The 15,745-nt window shown below is 42.3% G+C and overlaps 2 protein-coding genes across 2 annotated transcripts in view; one reads left to right on the forward strand and one right to left on the reverse strand.

The window, feature by feature from the left end:
- LOC134405900 (adhesion G protein-coupled receptor E3-like) overlaps positions 1-2,757 on the forward strand; it is a 40,407-nt gene extending 37,650 nt beyond the window's left edge. The window contains exons 18-19 of the mRNA XM_063137182.1: positions 1,265-1,366; positions 2,626-2,757. Of these exons, the coding sequence (XP_062993252.1) occupies positions 1,265-1,366; positions 2,626-2,709 (186 nt within the window). The 3' untranslated portion in view covers positions 2,710-2,757. The remainder of the gene's footprint in view (positions 1-1,264; positions 1,367-2,625) is intronic.
- Positions 2,758-5,052: 2,295 nt separating this feature from the next.
- LOC134408210 (embryonic pepsinogen-like) lies at positions 5,053-15,230 on the reverse strand. Its single transcript, XM_063140390.1, has 9 exons — positions 15,175-15,230; positions 13,842-13,998; positions 13,272-13,389; positions 12,655-12,773; positions 11,694-11,893; positions 10,465-10,578; positions 9,217-9,361; positions 7,506-7,604; positions 5,053-5,212 (listed from the first exon to the last, which is right to left on the reverse strand). The coding sequence occupies exons 1-9, from the start codon at positions 15,228-15,230 to the stop codon at positions 5,075-5,077; spliced, it is 1,146 nt and encodes a 381-aa protein (XP_062996460.1). The 3' UTR covers positions 5,053-5,074.
- Between the last annotated feature and the right edge of the window lie 515 nt (positions 15,231-15,745).

The raw sequence follows: 15,745 nt of genomic DNA on the forward strand, positions 1-15,745 counted from the left end.
CGGTTTTAATGTTCAGTGTCTTAATCTTTGTAAACTGCCCAGAGAGCTTCGGCTTACAGTATGGTATATAAATGTAATAATAATAACAACAACAACAACAACAACAACAACAACAACAATAATAATATGGTCAGGGACCCACAAAACCCTGAAAATGTAGACATTAACTGGGGGCAAGAGGAAATGGTTGGGCCAAGGAGAGTGGTTGTTGGTTCAACCTAAATCACACCATCTGTCTCTATTTGGCTGGCCATTACATGCAACGCAGTTGACTCTCTAGTGATTGCAGAGTCCAGAGGGGGGTTAGAGACCGATGACTAGACTTAGAACCTAGGAGCAGGAATGGAAAACGGTTTGGAGTCTGCGACTCTACTCCAGAAGGGAATACTAATGGGCTGGAAGGGGAACGGAACATCCTGCCAGAAGTAAAGGGACGCATAACAAGTTACGAGATGATGTGGAGGCGAGAGAGGCAAGGAAAGCAGGAGAGAACTGGATGGTGTTCATATACTAGGAAACACACACATGTTGTGTGCTGGAGAGAGAAGGAAATAGAAAGACCAGAAAAATAACAGTAGGTTGAATCACCAAATGGTGGGACATTGAACGAAGTGTTTTCAAGTAATATTGTTAGTGTAAATCAGATCTCTGCACAGCTCAAGGACAGGTCCAGAAAGGTGTATAGCAGGGGTGCAGAACCTCATAGCTGCGGGCCAAATCTGGCCCATGCCAGGGGTCCCAATTCAGCCCTCTGGGGTTCCCCAGCAATTTCCCCCCATTCTAAAAGGTTAAAACACCTTTTAGGGTGTTCCCCCCCCCCGGGAGAGTTTCTAAAATGGAATTTGGCCCGGGGGCTGAAAGAGGTTCTGCGCACTTGATGTAAACTGCAGAGCGATATCAATGCAGGCAGTAAGAGATGGGCGTCTCTTGCGGATATAGAAATGCTTAAGAATAAGCATGGGAAATTGGGAAGAAAGGAAGAAGGAAAGCCATACATCAAAATATGAGAGAAACTATGGAATTATAAGAGCAGGGAGAAAAGAAATGAAGGGGACTTAAGTCAAAAGAAGAGCAAACGTTAGAAGGTGGAAAGAAGTGTGACATAGAGCAATAAAATGGGGACAGGAGAAAGGTTACCACCATGTCCCCAGAAACATGTGAGGAGGAGATTTTACTATACTCAGCGATATATAAATGCCACAATTAAAATAATTAGCTGACTAGAGAGAGTTCTTACTAGTGGCTTTGTACTTCGGATCTTTAGGTGAGAGAGACATACTGGCAATGGATTTCTTGCAGCAGCAAAGATATCAAGCCTCCTGTTACTGAGATGACTCTGAGTTCTGTTCCCATCAGCAGTGCCACGGTAAGACAGTTGCATGATCCAAAGATTTTGCCAAACCTGCAATGATATGGATAACCTGCCTCTGGCCTTTTCTACGCTAGCCTGATAGTCCGGGCTGGTCTATCAGGCTAGCTGATTCCCTGTGCGTCCAAATGATGCACAGGGACTGCTGAGGGCAGGGTGGGGGGACAGACATGGCTTTCCCCAGGGATATATATATATATAAAAAAAAAAAATCCCAAGACCATGGGAGGTGTGGGCACCCATCCTGGCTTCTTCCCTCCTCCTCTTGAGTAGTGGGGGTCAACAGAGGGAAGAAGCCAGGCTGGGAGGAATGGAGGGGAGCGGGGGGGGGCTTTTTTTACCTTAGTTTTCGCTGGAGCACAAATGTCTGCCCAGGGCATATTTTAAGGGTCAGATTTGCTCCTCTAGCACTGCCTCGTAATATTTAACACCGTATATGCACAGATTGTAAATAGGAGATAGCTGGGCCATCATGGGATTATCATACGCATGGCCAGAAAAAGTGATGATGGTGCACTCTGTTGTACCTGCTCCCACTCTCTCTCCCTCTCTCTCGCTCCCTCCCTCCACCCCCCTCTCTCTGGGGACATCTTTCCACCTTTCTAGTTCAGCAATAAAATGTTGAGCCAGGAGCACAAGGAACTCCAAGGACAATATCCAGTGGAATGCAACTGCAAATGTAAATCATGTTGCATTGGTGTAAACTACTGCAATGTCAGGAGCAATGGCTGATGCATCAATTTCCCTGGGAAATCAGTGCACCAGGGAACACTCTTAATGTTGCTCTAGAATAGTTTACCCTAATGCAACATCGTTTACGTTAGCGGTTGCACCCTGTTTGATACTGTCTTATCCGAGTGCACCCTCAGAAAAGTCAGATTTCAGCACTAGGGAGCTGAACAAAGCCATCATAACCTACCCATAATAAAATATTTTTTATAAGACTTTTATGGAAGTATTTTAGAGAGCCAGGGTTCCATGGAAAGCTCTGCTCTGTTTGCAGATGGGAGCCAGTGTGGTTCTAAAAAATGAATTTTTAAATTATAGTTATAGGTCTTCATGGGTGTCATGGAAATGACTCTCCTCACAATATGATTGTTTTAATTAAATCCTGAAAACATCTAATTAGCATTTTAAAGGTGGGGGTTTATGTTAAAGCCAGGCAAGCTCCCTTATCTAAATGTTATACCATGTGTTGTTTCATATCTAACTCATGGTCTGTTTCAAGCATTAAGGAATTTCCTTTTCTTTTCCAGAAAAATGAAGAAAGCACTGCTTCACTGCAGCAAAAGAAAGTAGGATGGGGAGAAGAACCATCATCCAATATGCCCCCTGATTAATTTCCAGCATTAAGTCTCTTCCTCCTGTGTACAAATACATCAGAATGAAATTAGAGACTTCAACTTTTTTATTACTATTCTGGCAATTGTTTTTCCTTGTTTGTTCCCTACTCTTTAAAACAGGAGTGGGGAACTTTTATGGGTTCTGGACTTCACCTTACGATACCTTAAATTTCAAAGCACCATAAATTGAAGTCCATAACCACGGAGATACTGGTTTTCAAGCCATGCCCTGTTCAATAGTGCCTATTGCTATTCACATTTTCTCTCTGGAACCTCAAAACAAGGAGTTAATCTTCAACACTCCTCTTGTGCGTTCCATTTTAAGAGAACAGAATGTGTGCTCTGAACAAAACAGTGGACAAGGACTGGACAAATTCAGAGGAGAGGACACATGGCTATGTTCTTCACTTGGGCCTAGTATACGCTAGTGTCCGGGCAACGGTATCCCTGTTAGCAATAACTGCTTTAGCTAGCATTGATCACAGATCTCTACTTGTAGATTCACATTCTGACTGAAGCTTTTTGAGGCTAGAGGAGTCATATTTCTTTCCCTATAGCAAGGTTCTTACAACCAAGCTAGCACAGAAGATAACGCATGCATGTCAAGTGGCAGCGGGTGAAATCACTCTCTGAATTTAACTAATAATTCCAGCTGCTGCCAGTTGACATGCAATACACACACACACGCACACACACACACACTGATGACCTTTGATGCTGAACTAAGTTATTGTGGGTTTAAAAAGCAACAACTTGGGGGTGCTTCTGAATGGGCTACTTATCAAAAAGCATTGTTCAACAAACTTCAACTTTTTTTCCTGAATGATTTTTTTTCTGGTATGAAAAGTTGGAAGACACAATGGGAAAACGCAGGAGGGTTACAAATGGAGAATGACATGGAGAAATCCCCTTGGAATGGGTGATTCAATGATAAGGGCAAATGAGGACTGTGGCAGGGACATGTTTCGACTTCAGACGTCATTCCCTTCCATCTAGTGAGCTATTCCTAGGGCTCTTTCAGAGTGTCAATTATGGGTTGGCCCAGGCCAATCTGTATATGGTGAGTCTTCTTGGAGATTCAAATGTGTTTCGACTGCAATTCATGCAAATGGGTTATCATGAGTACCGACTGATGACAGACTTTTCAAATCACACTGACTGACCTTACAGGGTTGTTGTAACAATAACCAAGCTAATGGATGGGCATCGCTTGAAATGTATAAAATTACCATAATACTTAGTATTTATCATCAACACTGTTGTTTTTCTTATGATATATAAATTTGGGGCTCATGGCTCAAGTTGCAGTTAGGGATCGGAAGAAGAGGTTGTCTGATGACAAATGGACCGGTGGTCTGAGCATGGGCTGAAGCAACTGGAAGACTCCTTCACCAGGAGGAGCAACACTGCAATAAGAGTAGAGGCTCAACTCACATCCCAGCCTATTGAAAAGTCTGTGTAAATTGGCCTTTAAATAATGACGCATTTCAGTTTCATAGAGTATGAAACTGGGCAGAGAGAGAGAGAAAACAGCATTTATTCCATTGAAATCATAGGGGGAGCAGGGGGGCAGTCCTGCTCCTTACCCCTCCCTATTTAGGGCACGAGGTGATGATGCACCAGGAACACCTACCTAGGCCTTTTCCACAACCAGGTGCCTTCCAGATGTGTTAGGCCCAGTGGAAGCTGATGGCTCTGGTGTTGGTGATGTGGTGAATCTACTCTGGGTTTCAGTCACTGGTTGGACCACAATTCCCATTATCTCCAGTCAGCATACAAGTATTGGCTGGGAATAATGGGTGTTGTAATCCATATCTAGAGGCCACCAAGTTGGGGAAGGCTGCTCTATATCTCTGGCAAAGTCTCCTATTCTGCACACTGAGTAGCTCTTGAGTACTGATGTAAGGCATAAAAAAGAAGGGAGAAATCACAACAAATGCTGCTTTTCATCACTTGAACTGCAGGGTGTCTGAGATTGGGCTCTTGGACCTGGCTGGAACTGAGTTTGGTTTTTTTTACCTTCCCAATCCTACACTGGACTCTGAAATGGTACCCAACTTCACACACATTCACTATAGGCTTTTGCATATGAATAAAGGCAAACAGCTTAGCTTTGGGGCAGTTTATTTCATTGCTCGCACTCAAATGTGAAAATCATTTTCTGGTCAGATTCATTGCAATAATGCTAACAACTGCAGGCTGTCTTCAAACACATCAGACTGATATCACTTTTAAAAGAACATAATCAACGTTGCTCTTATTTGCTGAAATACATTGCTATGAAGTTGAAATGCAGTCTGAGAAAGTTGATTAGATGAACAATGACACCATTTACTGCTGTTTGATGGTGCATACAATTATTCTAGATTGCCTTTGCCAGTCCAACTTGGTTGTTTGCCCTGTCAAAAATGCTGTAGTATTCTCTTATGAACACATCTCCTAGGATCCAGAGATCCCCACCCATGGCTTGGAAACCACTTCTGCAAGATCCTCCATTTGACTAGAGGGAAAGAAAAAGATAACCATCTTTGGGTGATTCTACATATTTATCCTCAAATTCATTTTGGTAAAAATGCATAGGGTAACATTCAGACACCAAATGGGTGAAAGTATAACCTGAAAACAAAAGCACAAAAGAAACAGGGACATAACCGAGGTTTAACAATAAAGTAAACACTCATGTTTTCCATTGCATCACTTCTTCTCCTTGAGCGATCTCCCGGTGTGGCCTCCCTTGCTATTCTACTTGTGGTGTGTCTTTTTCTTTGTTCTTGTTTCCCTCCCCTCCTTCTCCCTTGCAAAAAGTTTGTTTTGTGAAAAAGTTGGGATCCTTCAGATTTCATTGAATTTCAACTCCCATCATTCTCAGCAAACCTGGCCAGTGGTCAAGGATTATGGGAGCTGTAATCCAGCAACTTCTGATTTGAAGGGCCAAAAGTTCCTCAAACAGGCATCAATACATCTGGGTTGTGTGCAGTGTTCTCATCACTGTATAGGTTTGGACCACGTAGTACAATGAGATGCCTGATGAGACTGGTCAAGTCCTGACAGTACTTTTAGACTTGGCTGTTAAGAAGGATTTTCGCTGAGATTTTTGTTATTCTCTTCTTTTATGTGTTGAGCTAATGCTGTTCTATTTCTGGTTATTATATTATGTATAGTTCTTCCTATTCCATTGAATTCTTGGCTTGTTTAGTTAATGTTGTACAAGAATGTTACTTTATGTATATATTGATGTATATATTTTAGATATTGTTTGATATTTTATTATTGTAAGCTTCCTTGGGTTCTCTTTTGGGGGGGAAAGATGGGAAATAAGTTTTAAATAAATAAAAATAAATAATTATATACTGCAAGAAGACTCAAGCCCTTCTCCTGGGAGGGTGGTCACCTCTGGATTTCACATGCCCTCCAAGCCAAGGGACGATCTAATGGAGGAGACACTACGAGCAGTTTATGGCAGCCACTTATGCATTGGCTGTAGGAGTGGTGGGTTTGTTTCTTTGATGTCACCTTGGTGTTTTGGCTGTTGCCATGTATTGATTGATACCATCTATGCATATATAATGTAGGGTATTATCAGCAAGCATTATCATGATTGATAGGTCCCTTGCACAGATGACAAGGATGCTGAGACATGGCAGTCAGTGTTACATTATCTTATGTTTCTACTGCTATTCTTGTGCTGTTGATTGTGCTGTGATTGCATATCTATACTATGCTGGCACAATCCTGGTATAGAACCAATCTGCCTGGTGTTGTACTTTTAATACAGGCAAACTGGTACCCTCCAGGTGTTTTTGACTACAACTCTTATAAGTCTTAACCAACATGGCCAACAGGCAGAGATTATGGGGGGGGGGGGCATAGTCCAACCATCTGGAGGGCACCAGGTTGCCTACTTCATTTTACTATACTGCATGCATAGAATATATACTAGTTATGTTATATTATTGGTACATCTAGGTTATTTCCTTCCTTTTTCTTTAGGAAGTCTTTTCCAATCCAGTGTGCTCTAAATGAGTTGGGTAACAATTCCCATCAACCCCAGCAATTCTAGCTGCTGATGGAAGTCCTCGACATCTGGAGGACCTCAGATTGGGGATGGTGGCTTCAGGGTAATATTCTGACTTTAAACACTATCCTGAGATAGAGGAGCTATTGTAACTAGAGCAGCCCACAGGTAGTGGGTGCCATGGGTTTTATTTGAGGTTTTAGAGAGAATGTAACGAGTGAGATTTTGCAACCCTCTCTAGATTGTGCCATCCTTGCAAAGAGGAACTGAGGGAGGTGGGGAGGGGAGGGGGGAAACATTACTTGCTTCCACATTTGGCCTTCTCTGGAAAAGCCAAGCAAACACTTGCACAATCTAAAACCCACATATAAAGTCTGACTTCAAGTTGTAGGTCTTTGGTAGAAAGTGTAATAGGAATCCTCCCGGTGAAGAGCAGGCACTAGTTTTTGCACTGTGGCAGGGTAAGCCGCTAAAAGAAACACCCCACAGTTCCCTGTGGTCAGAGATGCACTAAATGATCATAATTCTCTTTTTCTGGTTCCTCCTCAACATGAGCTGTGACATCTTTTGAGTTGGCCTTTCTCTTATAAAGCATTCAGGGATGGACACAGCTTTTGTGACGCTGCCTGCCTATGGAATTGGATTACTTCCCAAAGAATGTCTCCATTTTCCTGTTTGTCTGCCCATGTGTTCATAAAGGTTTTGTACTTCTCATCTTCACAGAACCCTTTTGAACCTGCATCCAAGCGACAAGCACTATTCTAAGCCCGTTATGTACCTGGAGTGTATAGGCTGACGGCGGCAGGTGGAAGTGGTGTCCATTGATCACAAACACAACATCAGGCATATTGGGAAGGTTACTGCAGTTGATTGTATACTGCAAGAGATAAGGAAGAGCATTCTTGGGTTATTTTCATCATAAAAGAAATAAACTTGCAAAACTCGAATTGTCAGGAAATACTGTGGTTTTGTCCCAGAACTGCCACCTTAACAGTGCAACCCTATGCACTTCTAATGCGTAGTAAGTCCCATGGAATCCAATGGGACTGACTCCCAGGTACGTGTGTATAGGATTGCAGCCTCAGTGAACATTCTAGGATTTAATTTTGAAAATTATCCAGAGCTGGCAGAAAACATTTTGCTGCCTGAGGCAGAGCAGCAAATGCCACCCCCACCCCCCACAAGTCAAAGTACATATTAACCGAGGCCAGCTGGGTTATTTTGGCATCTGAGGCAGAAAATCCCAGAAGCTCCTCTTTTCCCTCCCTGACAGTGAAATAATAATACTAAGAGTAGCACTAGTTATTGTAATAATAAATAACAATTTGCTGCCCTTTCATGGCACCCTAAATGAGCTGCCTGAAGTAGCCGGCTTCACTTTACCTAATGGTAGGGCCAGCCCTGTATCCAATGTAATACTCAGATCTGAGCAGCACATTGTGGCATATCAGCAACCACATAAATATTACAAATAGATCACCCCAGAGCTTCTCAGCTTATCCGCACACCCAATGCCAATTTGGATAATACAGCATGACATGTTTTATGCAGGTCTGAGACCAAATTCCCCATTCTGAAGGTGGTGCTGTTGGCATGTTGAAGTACTGGATCTTGGTATGTATGCCAGACCTTGAAGAGGGTTGTTTGGAGAAAAATATATATCTTATTTTCAGATATTGATAAAACTATTTTAAAGATAGACAATAGCATTGAATTAAATAAGAAAAGTCTCCCTTCCTTTTCTTTTCTTCTCTCTCTCTCTCTCTCTCTCTCTGTGTGTGCGTGAGTGCGTGCACGCGCACACACACAGAGATGGTGGATCCTTCCAAGAACTCTGCATATAGCAAAAGATACTTAAAAAGCCCAAAGCACACACAAAAGTGCAATAGACTCATGGAAAATTCTAGCTTACATCTAATCACATCAAAATTACAGGGCTCACGGGAAGATTTTCCCCAGTATAATTCCCACCGGTCAGAGAAAAGCTGTCAACATCCTCTCATCATGTCAGGACCTAATTGTGGTGCCAGGCAAGCTGCTAAAAGCCAATAAACCTATGAAAATGGATGCCATCACTTCAGTTAAAGTTATGAATTCAGCTTTGGGCCCACTGGAGTCATTTTCATCAGTTGATGTCTCCTTGGCTCAGGCAAACCTTTGCTTGTTTTCTTTTCTAGTCATGACCATTGCTCCTCTCCTTCCTGCACCTAACTCTAGATGCTCCCAGTGGTTCTAGTACCTCAATCTTCCATGTCATATTTCCTTACCCTCCGGCACACAAATGTGTAATATGTGCGGTACCATGAAGAAACATGAAGTCTGGTTTTGGGATGCTACTAGCTGTACTCAAAGAAAAAACTGAGATGAACCACCATCTTATATCGTGTATATCTGCAACTTGAACCTTTACCATGGTATGGCATGTAGACACCAGGATGATCAGGATGACTTGAGAAGACAATGGCAAAGAATAAAAGAGTTGACTTTACCTGGCCATACTGCCCTGCAGTAGCTCCAATGGCATTTTGGATGTTGTTTATGGCAGTCGGTGGGCCAGCCAAGAGGGAGGTACCTGTGTCAACAATTGCTTGACAGCCACCAGAGCAGGCAATCTTCTGGCCATTCACTATAACACTGAGAAATTGGAAATCATGAGATTTAGATTTTCTTGAAATAAAATGCAACCTAGTGAGATATAATAACACTGCGCCTTCAGAAGCCATTCACTGCCATTCTGGGTCTCTTTGTTGGTAATGTTCTCAGTTGTATTATTAGCCAAAGTAAAATCATGAGCCTATTAAATCATGAAGAAGGCAATAAAAATGCACGGATTACATATAAGTTCTTCAAGGCATGAACATAGAAACATAGGAAGCTGCCTTATACTGAGACAGTGTTTTGGTCCATCAAGGCAGCATTGCCAACACTGATTAGCAGCAGCACTTCATGGTTTCAGACAGGAGTTTACCAGCCCTTCCTGGGGCATGTCTACATGGAGGTATTTACTCCATGGTGGCTGTGAAGATGTGCACCTTTGTTTAAATGATGCAGCCACTAATTCGCAGCCACATCTTGGTAATCTGTCCTGAAGCTGTGCATTTTCGCAGTGCCATTTTACTGTGTATTTTAACTTTGCTCTGCCGTTGCCATGGTTCTTGGGGTGAATGCTGGTGGGCGTACTTTGGGCACTGATTGGCAGAAGGGAAAGTTGGGTGGGGTGTGGGTGTGGAAAGAGCAGAGGCTTAACCATGTCTCCTCTGAAGTGAGTCATTGCCTTCGATTGGTACTTTGGGAGTACAGAAGGTCTGGAGAATTCCTTTGCCAGTCCTTTTTTATTAAAAACAACAACAACCCACCACCGCTCTTTGGGAGCATGGGCTCAATCACTGCCTCATGAAGATGCTAGGAATAGAACCTGGGACCTTCTGCAAGCAAAGCAGATGCTCTAGCACTGAGCTATGGCCCTTCCCTGCCAGGCACGCTGATAGCACTAAATAAATAAATAACCATTATTCCTAGTAATCACCAGCTAGCAAACCACAAAGTAAACTGGACATTTGTATTTGCATTTTATTGCTCTCTATCTCTTCTTTTCTCTTTGCTTCTCATTTCTTCAGCTGCTTGGTAAATGACTTGGTAAAACTTCCCATTTTATTGTATAGCACCTAATCTAAATTGAAGCGCTCAATGCATGAAGAGTATCACGAATACAAATACTGATAATAATTCCTGCTTACCTGTCCATTGCAATCTGCCAGTAACCTTGACGAGTGACAGGGATCCACTGAATAGAACCAGTATAGCGAGATTGATCAATTCCACCAAAAGTGATCATGCTCCCAGTTGCTTTTCTGAAATGTGAATATTTGATGCATTGTTGGCAAACCAGTCACTCAGTGCAAACTTGAACTGCACATTAAAAAGTGAATGTATTCATGTGCATCTCCCCAAATTTTCCCATTGAAAGAGACTTCATAACGTGGGTTTCTAATATCTCACATTGGATCAGTATCTGTTGGTGGAGGAGCTCAGCCCATCCAGGCAATCTTGGGCAGGAGTGGCCCTTCCAGATGGGCAAACTGAGCAATCAACTAGGGTGCCAAGTTAAGCGGGGCGCTAATTAAAAAAATAAGAATACAATGGTGAAGATGCCATTATTTCTGTTCCCGTATGTGTACAGAGGGAATAAGACTGACGCCGTAGAGGTGAGGGAGGGACAGACTGGGGGTGGTGGGACCTGGTCCTCTCTCAGGCAATGCAGCATATCCGCCTGCTGCACTGCTGCTCCCAGCTGGAGGCAGGGAGTGACAGCCCCCACCCCGAAGCAGCGGCTTCCCCGAGGGTTGAGACCAGGGGCTTGGAGCGCCTCGTTGGCCATGTCACCTCGAGGATGCAACCAGGACACTTCTTCCAGGGCTGTGCTCACCTCCTTGAATGTTTTTATCAGAGCCTCCATGACGATACAGTGCTTAGTTTAAAAAATGTGCATTTTTTATTATAAATGTTCATAATTCTGCTAATGAAGATGCAGTGGGGATGGAGGGGTTGCCTCTTCATTAAATGGAAAATGGGAGGAAAATGTTTACGGTTTACCCAAAAACTCAGCCTAGATTTCCTCTTGGGGGTTGGGGTGGGGTGGGGTGGGTGCCAATTGCATGGTTTGCCTAGGGTGCCATTATGCTGGCCACTGGCCTAGGGCTGCCCCTGATCTTGGGGAGGGACTCTAGCCCCTTTTGCTACCCATTTCTGTGTTCCTGATTAAGAGGCCTGGCCGTTGCCCTATTGCAAACCCGGAGCAGGAGCAGCCATCTTACTAAGAGGATTGGATTTTAGCTGCCCATTTTGCAAGAAGTAGCATGCAAAGCAGTAGCCAATGTGTAAAACAATCTCATGTGTATTTATCTTCTGTGATTCCTCCACACACGTACACACAATAATCTTACCAGTAGAGCAAAATACTATTTACCGGCTGAGATAAACAGAAAACAGGTTTTGCTGCACCAAGCCTTCATTCACCAAGTTATCAAAGACGGGTGTTGCTTGGTCAACAGCAATGGTGGGGTAGCCCAAGCCCAAGATCCCATCAAATTTAGAATATGTGAAGATGAGCCCAGGCTCATAGGTGCTCAAGCCAAATGGCTGATTGGTATCGGCAAGTCCAGACACCTAGGAGAGAGACAAAATATTGCTGTACTTCGAAGTCAAGCTGGTGAGTCGTAGAACAGACTCTTCCTAGTGACACAAGAAGGCTACTATCTCTTGCACAAGTAAGGAGCAAAATATGCCCCTTTTGAATCTTCAATTTTATTTTGTTCTCTTGAGGATGAGCCCTTACTAGAAGGCCCAATTGTGGCTTGAAAAAAAGAAAACATTACATTTTGGGTATGGATTAAGAACTTGTCCTCTGACTGTACCCTTTTATGGGTTATTTTCATACTGTGCTCATTTTGGAAGTTTCCCTTTTATCAGATTACTGATAAATGTTTTGTTCTAAATTAATTCCTTATCAAACATTCATCCACGTATACATACAGATATCTCCAAGGAAAATAATGTTACTGGGCTGTGGTTTGATGGAGCTCGTAGACTACTCCCCCTGCTCCCCCCAGTTTTCATCAGGACTGGGGACGTTTAACCCTTCCCTCCCCCATTGCAATCCTAACCCACCTTGCCCTTGCAGTTCATCTGGGCAGGTGGAGCGAACTCTCACTAGCACCAAATGGAAACTTTATTTTTCTAATGCTTACTACAGCCTCTCATGCTGCAGTCTCGATGAAAATCAGGGGCCTCTGCTTCTAGGATTAAATAATAGACCACAACCCTGATGTAGCTGCTAGCCACACAGTTAACAGAACATGTCAACTGTACATTTAAACTTTATGTTTAAAGTGGTAAACACCACAGCCCAGTAACATTATTTGGTTTACCGTCACTGTATCGTATCCCAACAGGCCTTTCATGCTTCCTGTGCCATATTGAATTGATATAGTCTGTTGCGTGCTCCGGTAGGTAGAAGACTGAGATGGATTAAACGTGTTATGATTTTCTAAAAGTTAAAAAGAAACAACATTAAATTGACATAAAAACAGCTTTTCATCAATGATAGATACCAAGCAAGATTAATTTCCTGGCTGAAGATATAAAGATCCATAAAATATGGGATATTTGGGAAATATGCATATACTAGAGCTTTCGCTAGTCTACCGAAAGGCAACATTTAGAGAAACCTGGTAGATATAATTTCTTTACTACAGAAATTTCACCGAATATAAGAAGAATCCCTGACACTGAAAAAAATAAAATCTTTTAAGATATATGTAGATATTCTAGGAAGCAAATTTGATTTAACGTGGGCATCGGATTTCACAAAACTATATATGTATGAGTTGCTGTACAGGCTGAAGTCTCATTGAATTCAATGGAGCTTACTCCCTGGTAATTGGATATAGGATTGCACCCATCCATAATTTCCCCCATTAATGATAACATCATTTATTACATCTGGATGTGCTTGAACTACTTTGAGATAGACTCAGTTACTTACGACATGCTGAACTTTGGCAGTAGGTAGAGGGCACCCAGAGATTGGATGATCCAGTGTCAAACACAACAGTGAATTCCTGTGGTGGGGTTCCAATGTAGATTGTGCCATAGTATTCTGTCTGTTAATTCATAAAAGAAATAGACTTTGCAAGGCTTTCTTTTTATAGATTTTTGAACATTTTAGCTCATCACTGATGCACATGTGGTGATCACAGGAAAACTGAGTGCTAAGGAACTGAAATACAAAAGAGAGAAAAGAAGGAAACAAACCTTCCCACACCCCCTGCTGTCCACCACCCAGCATGGCTTTCTTTGAAAGAATAGGGAATCACCCCAGCATACAACTTTAATAACAGCAGGATGTAAAGGTGCATATATTCAAAGATAAGCCAGCCATACATGGGAACAATAGATCTGTCATGGTTTCCCACTCTACAATAAACTTTTATGTGTTGTCAATAAATACCATCACTTGCCTTCTGAGGTTTGCTCAAACACACTGCTCACCTCAAGAAACCAGTACAGTAAAATTGTGGACCTGCAAATCAATAAGAACAAAGTACCAACTCACATCTAAGTAGTTCATAAGTGGTTCGTCAGCAAATTGGGCAGCGTTAGACAAATGATATTTGGTACCAATGTCATAAGGGTGTTTCTGAAGAAGACCTTTGAGCAAATTCTTCTCCATGAGAATGTCTCTCATTTTCTTCCCTCTCTCCAATGGAACCCTGGTACACAAGAAAGAAAATGACTAAGTTTGTGTTGGTTTATCCCCTGTTCCTGCAAATGTGCTCATCAGTCTTCCTGCAGTATAAACAAAAATGAAATAGTCATAGGTTTAACAACATCACCCTATCCCAACTATTCACTACTAGATCTAAGCTCCTCCAAAATTAAAGGGGAGACATGATAGCACTCATCAAATACTTAAAAGGTTGTCACACAGAGGAGGGCCAGGATCTCTTCTCGATCCTCCCAGAGTGTAGGACATGGAACAATGGGCTCAAGTTACAAGAAGCCAGATTCTGGCTGGACATCAGGAAAAACTTCCTGACCGTTAGAGCAGTATGACAATGGAACCAGTTACCTAGGGAGGTTGTGGGCTCTCCCACACTAGAGGAATTCAAGAGGCAGCTGGACAGCCATCTGTCAAGGATGCTTTAAGGTGGATTCCTGCATTGAGCAGGAGGTCGGACTCGATGGCCTTATAGGCTCCTTCCAACTCTACTATTCTATGATTCTATGATAAAGCATTAGAAAGATCACACCCACTCAACTTGATCAAAGTCTACTTCCGGATCAAGAAAGACTAACATAGGGGGGGATCTACACGACTGCTTTAAAGCACTTTAAAGTGCTTTATAACAGTTTTGACAACTGTTGGGGCCCAGGACACACTGCGTATACAGTTTTCAAAATGTTTTCAAAGTCCTTTAAAGCACTTTAAAAGCAGTAGTGTAGATCCCCCATAAGTCCACAATCCTGCACACAGTCATTGGCACATATACTCCTCTGACATCAATGGAACTTGCACAGCTGTAATGGATGGAAGAATTGCACCAAAGGTGAAGTTGTATGTTGATCTGCTTCAACACTCAAGAATTAATATAAAATACGTTTAAAGAAAAAGAAAAGAAAAAACAACGGTTGGTGTTTAATATTCGACTAGCCTAAAATGAATTCTTTCCAACACATTTTCAAGGTGTCTTTTGTATCTCAGTTAGTGTGATCAATGCTTTAAAGTTCAATGCTGTGCGTATAGAATTTAAATGTAATCTTGGATTTGAAGATGCTATTCGCAGACTCTCTTCCATTGCTTTATATCCTACTTAGAAATTGTAAAGAGAAATTACATGGAATTGCTCTCAGTGGAAGCAAATATCAGTAACAAAATCATAACTTACTGAACGAGACATTCTGAGAGAGTGAGAACAGCAAAGAGAATGGTTAGGCGCTTCATCCTGCTGATTCGCTGGGGGCTGCTCCAGTTGCTCTGGTGCTTGTTCCATGCAACTTTATTGCTTTTATAGCTGCTTGAGAAGTATCCACCATTATTTGAAGAAAAGGTTATCATATATCAACAAAGTCCAGCCCATTCCTAGAAGTCAAAAAGGGAGATGACCGATTAATCACCATGCTTGCAAACACATTAAAATCCTACCTAAGGGATATCTCCAGCATACAATACTGTAAATATCAATAAATACAATGAATGTGTTGTCATGCGAGTAATAGCCTGATCCTAAGTGCTTCAAGGTGCAATCCTATGCATATTTGGACAGAAAGAAGTCCTACAACTACCAGCATGGCTGAGGCATGCTGGGATTGTAGTACTTCTTTCTGACTAAAGATACTTGGGATTGCGCCCTAAAATGGGCTGTTCCATTCATTTGATGCAACATCACAAATGATACTTCTAGATCAGTTTGCTCTAAGAAGTTACGTACATTTTCCCCTTTCCCTACATTATTTCCC

This window comes from Elgaria multicarinata, chromosome 1 (genome assembly GCF_023053635.1).
Source record: "Elgaria multicarinata webbii isolate HBS135686 ecotype San Diego chromosome 1, rElgMul1.1.pri, whole genome shotgun sequence".
Lineage (NCBI taxonomy): Eukaryota > Metazoa > Chordata > Lepidosauria > Squamata > Anguidae > Elgaria > Elgaria multicarinata.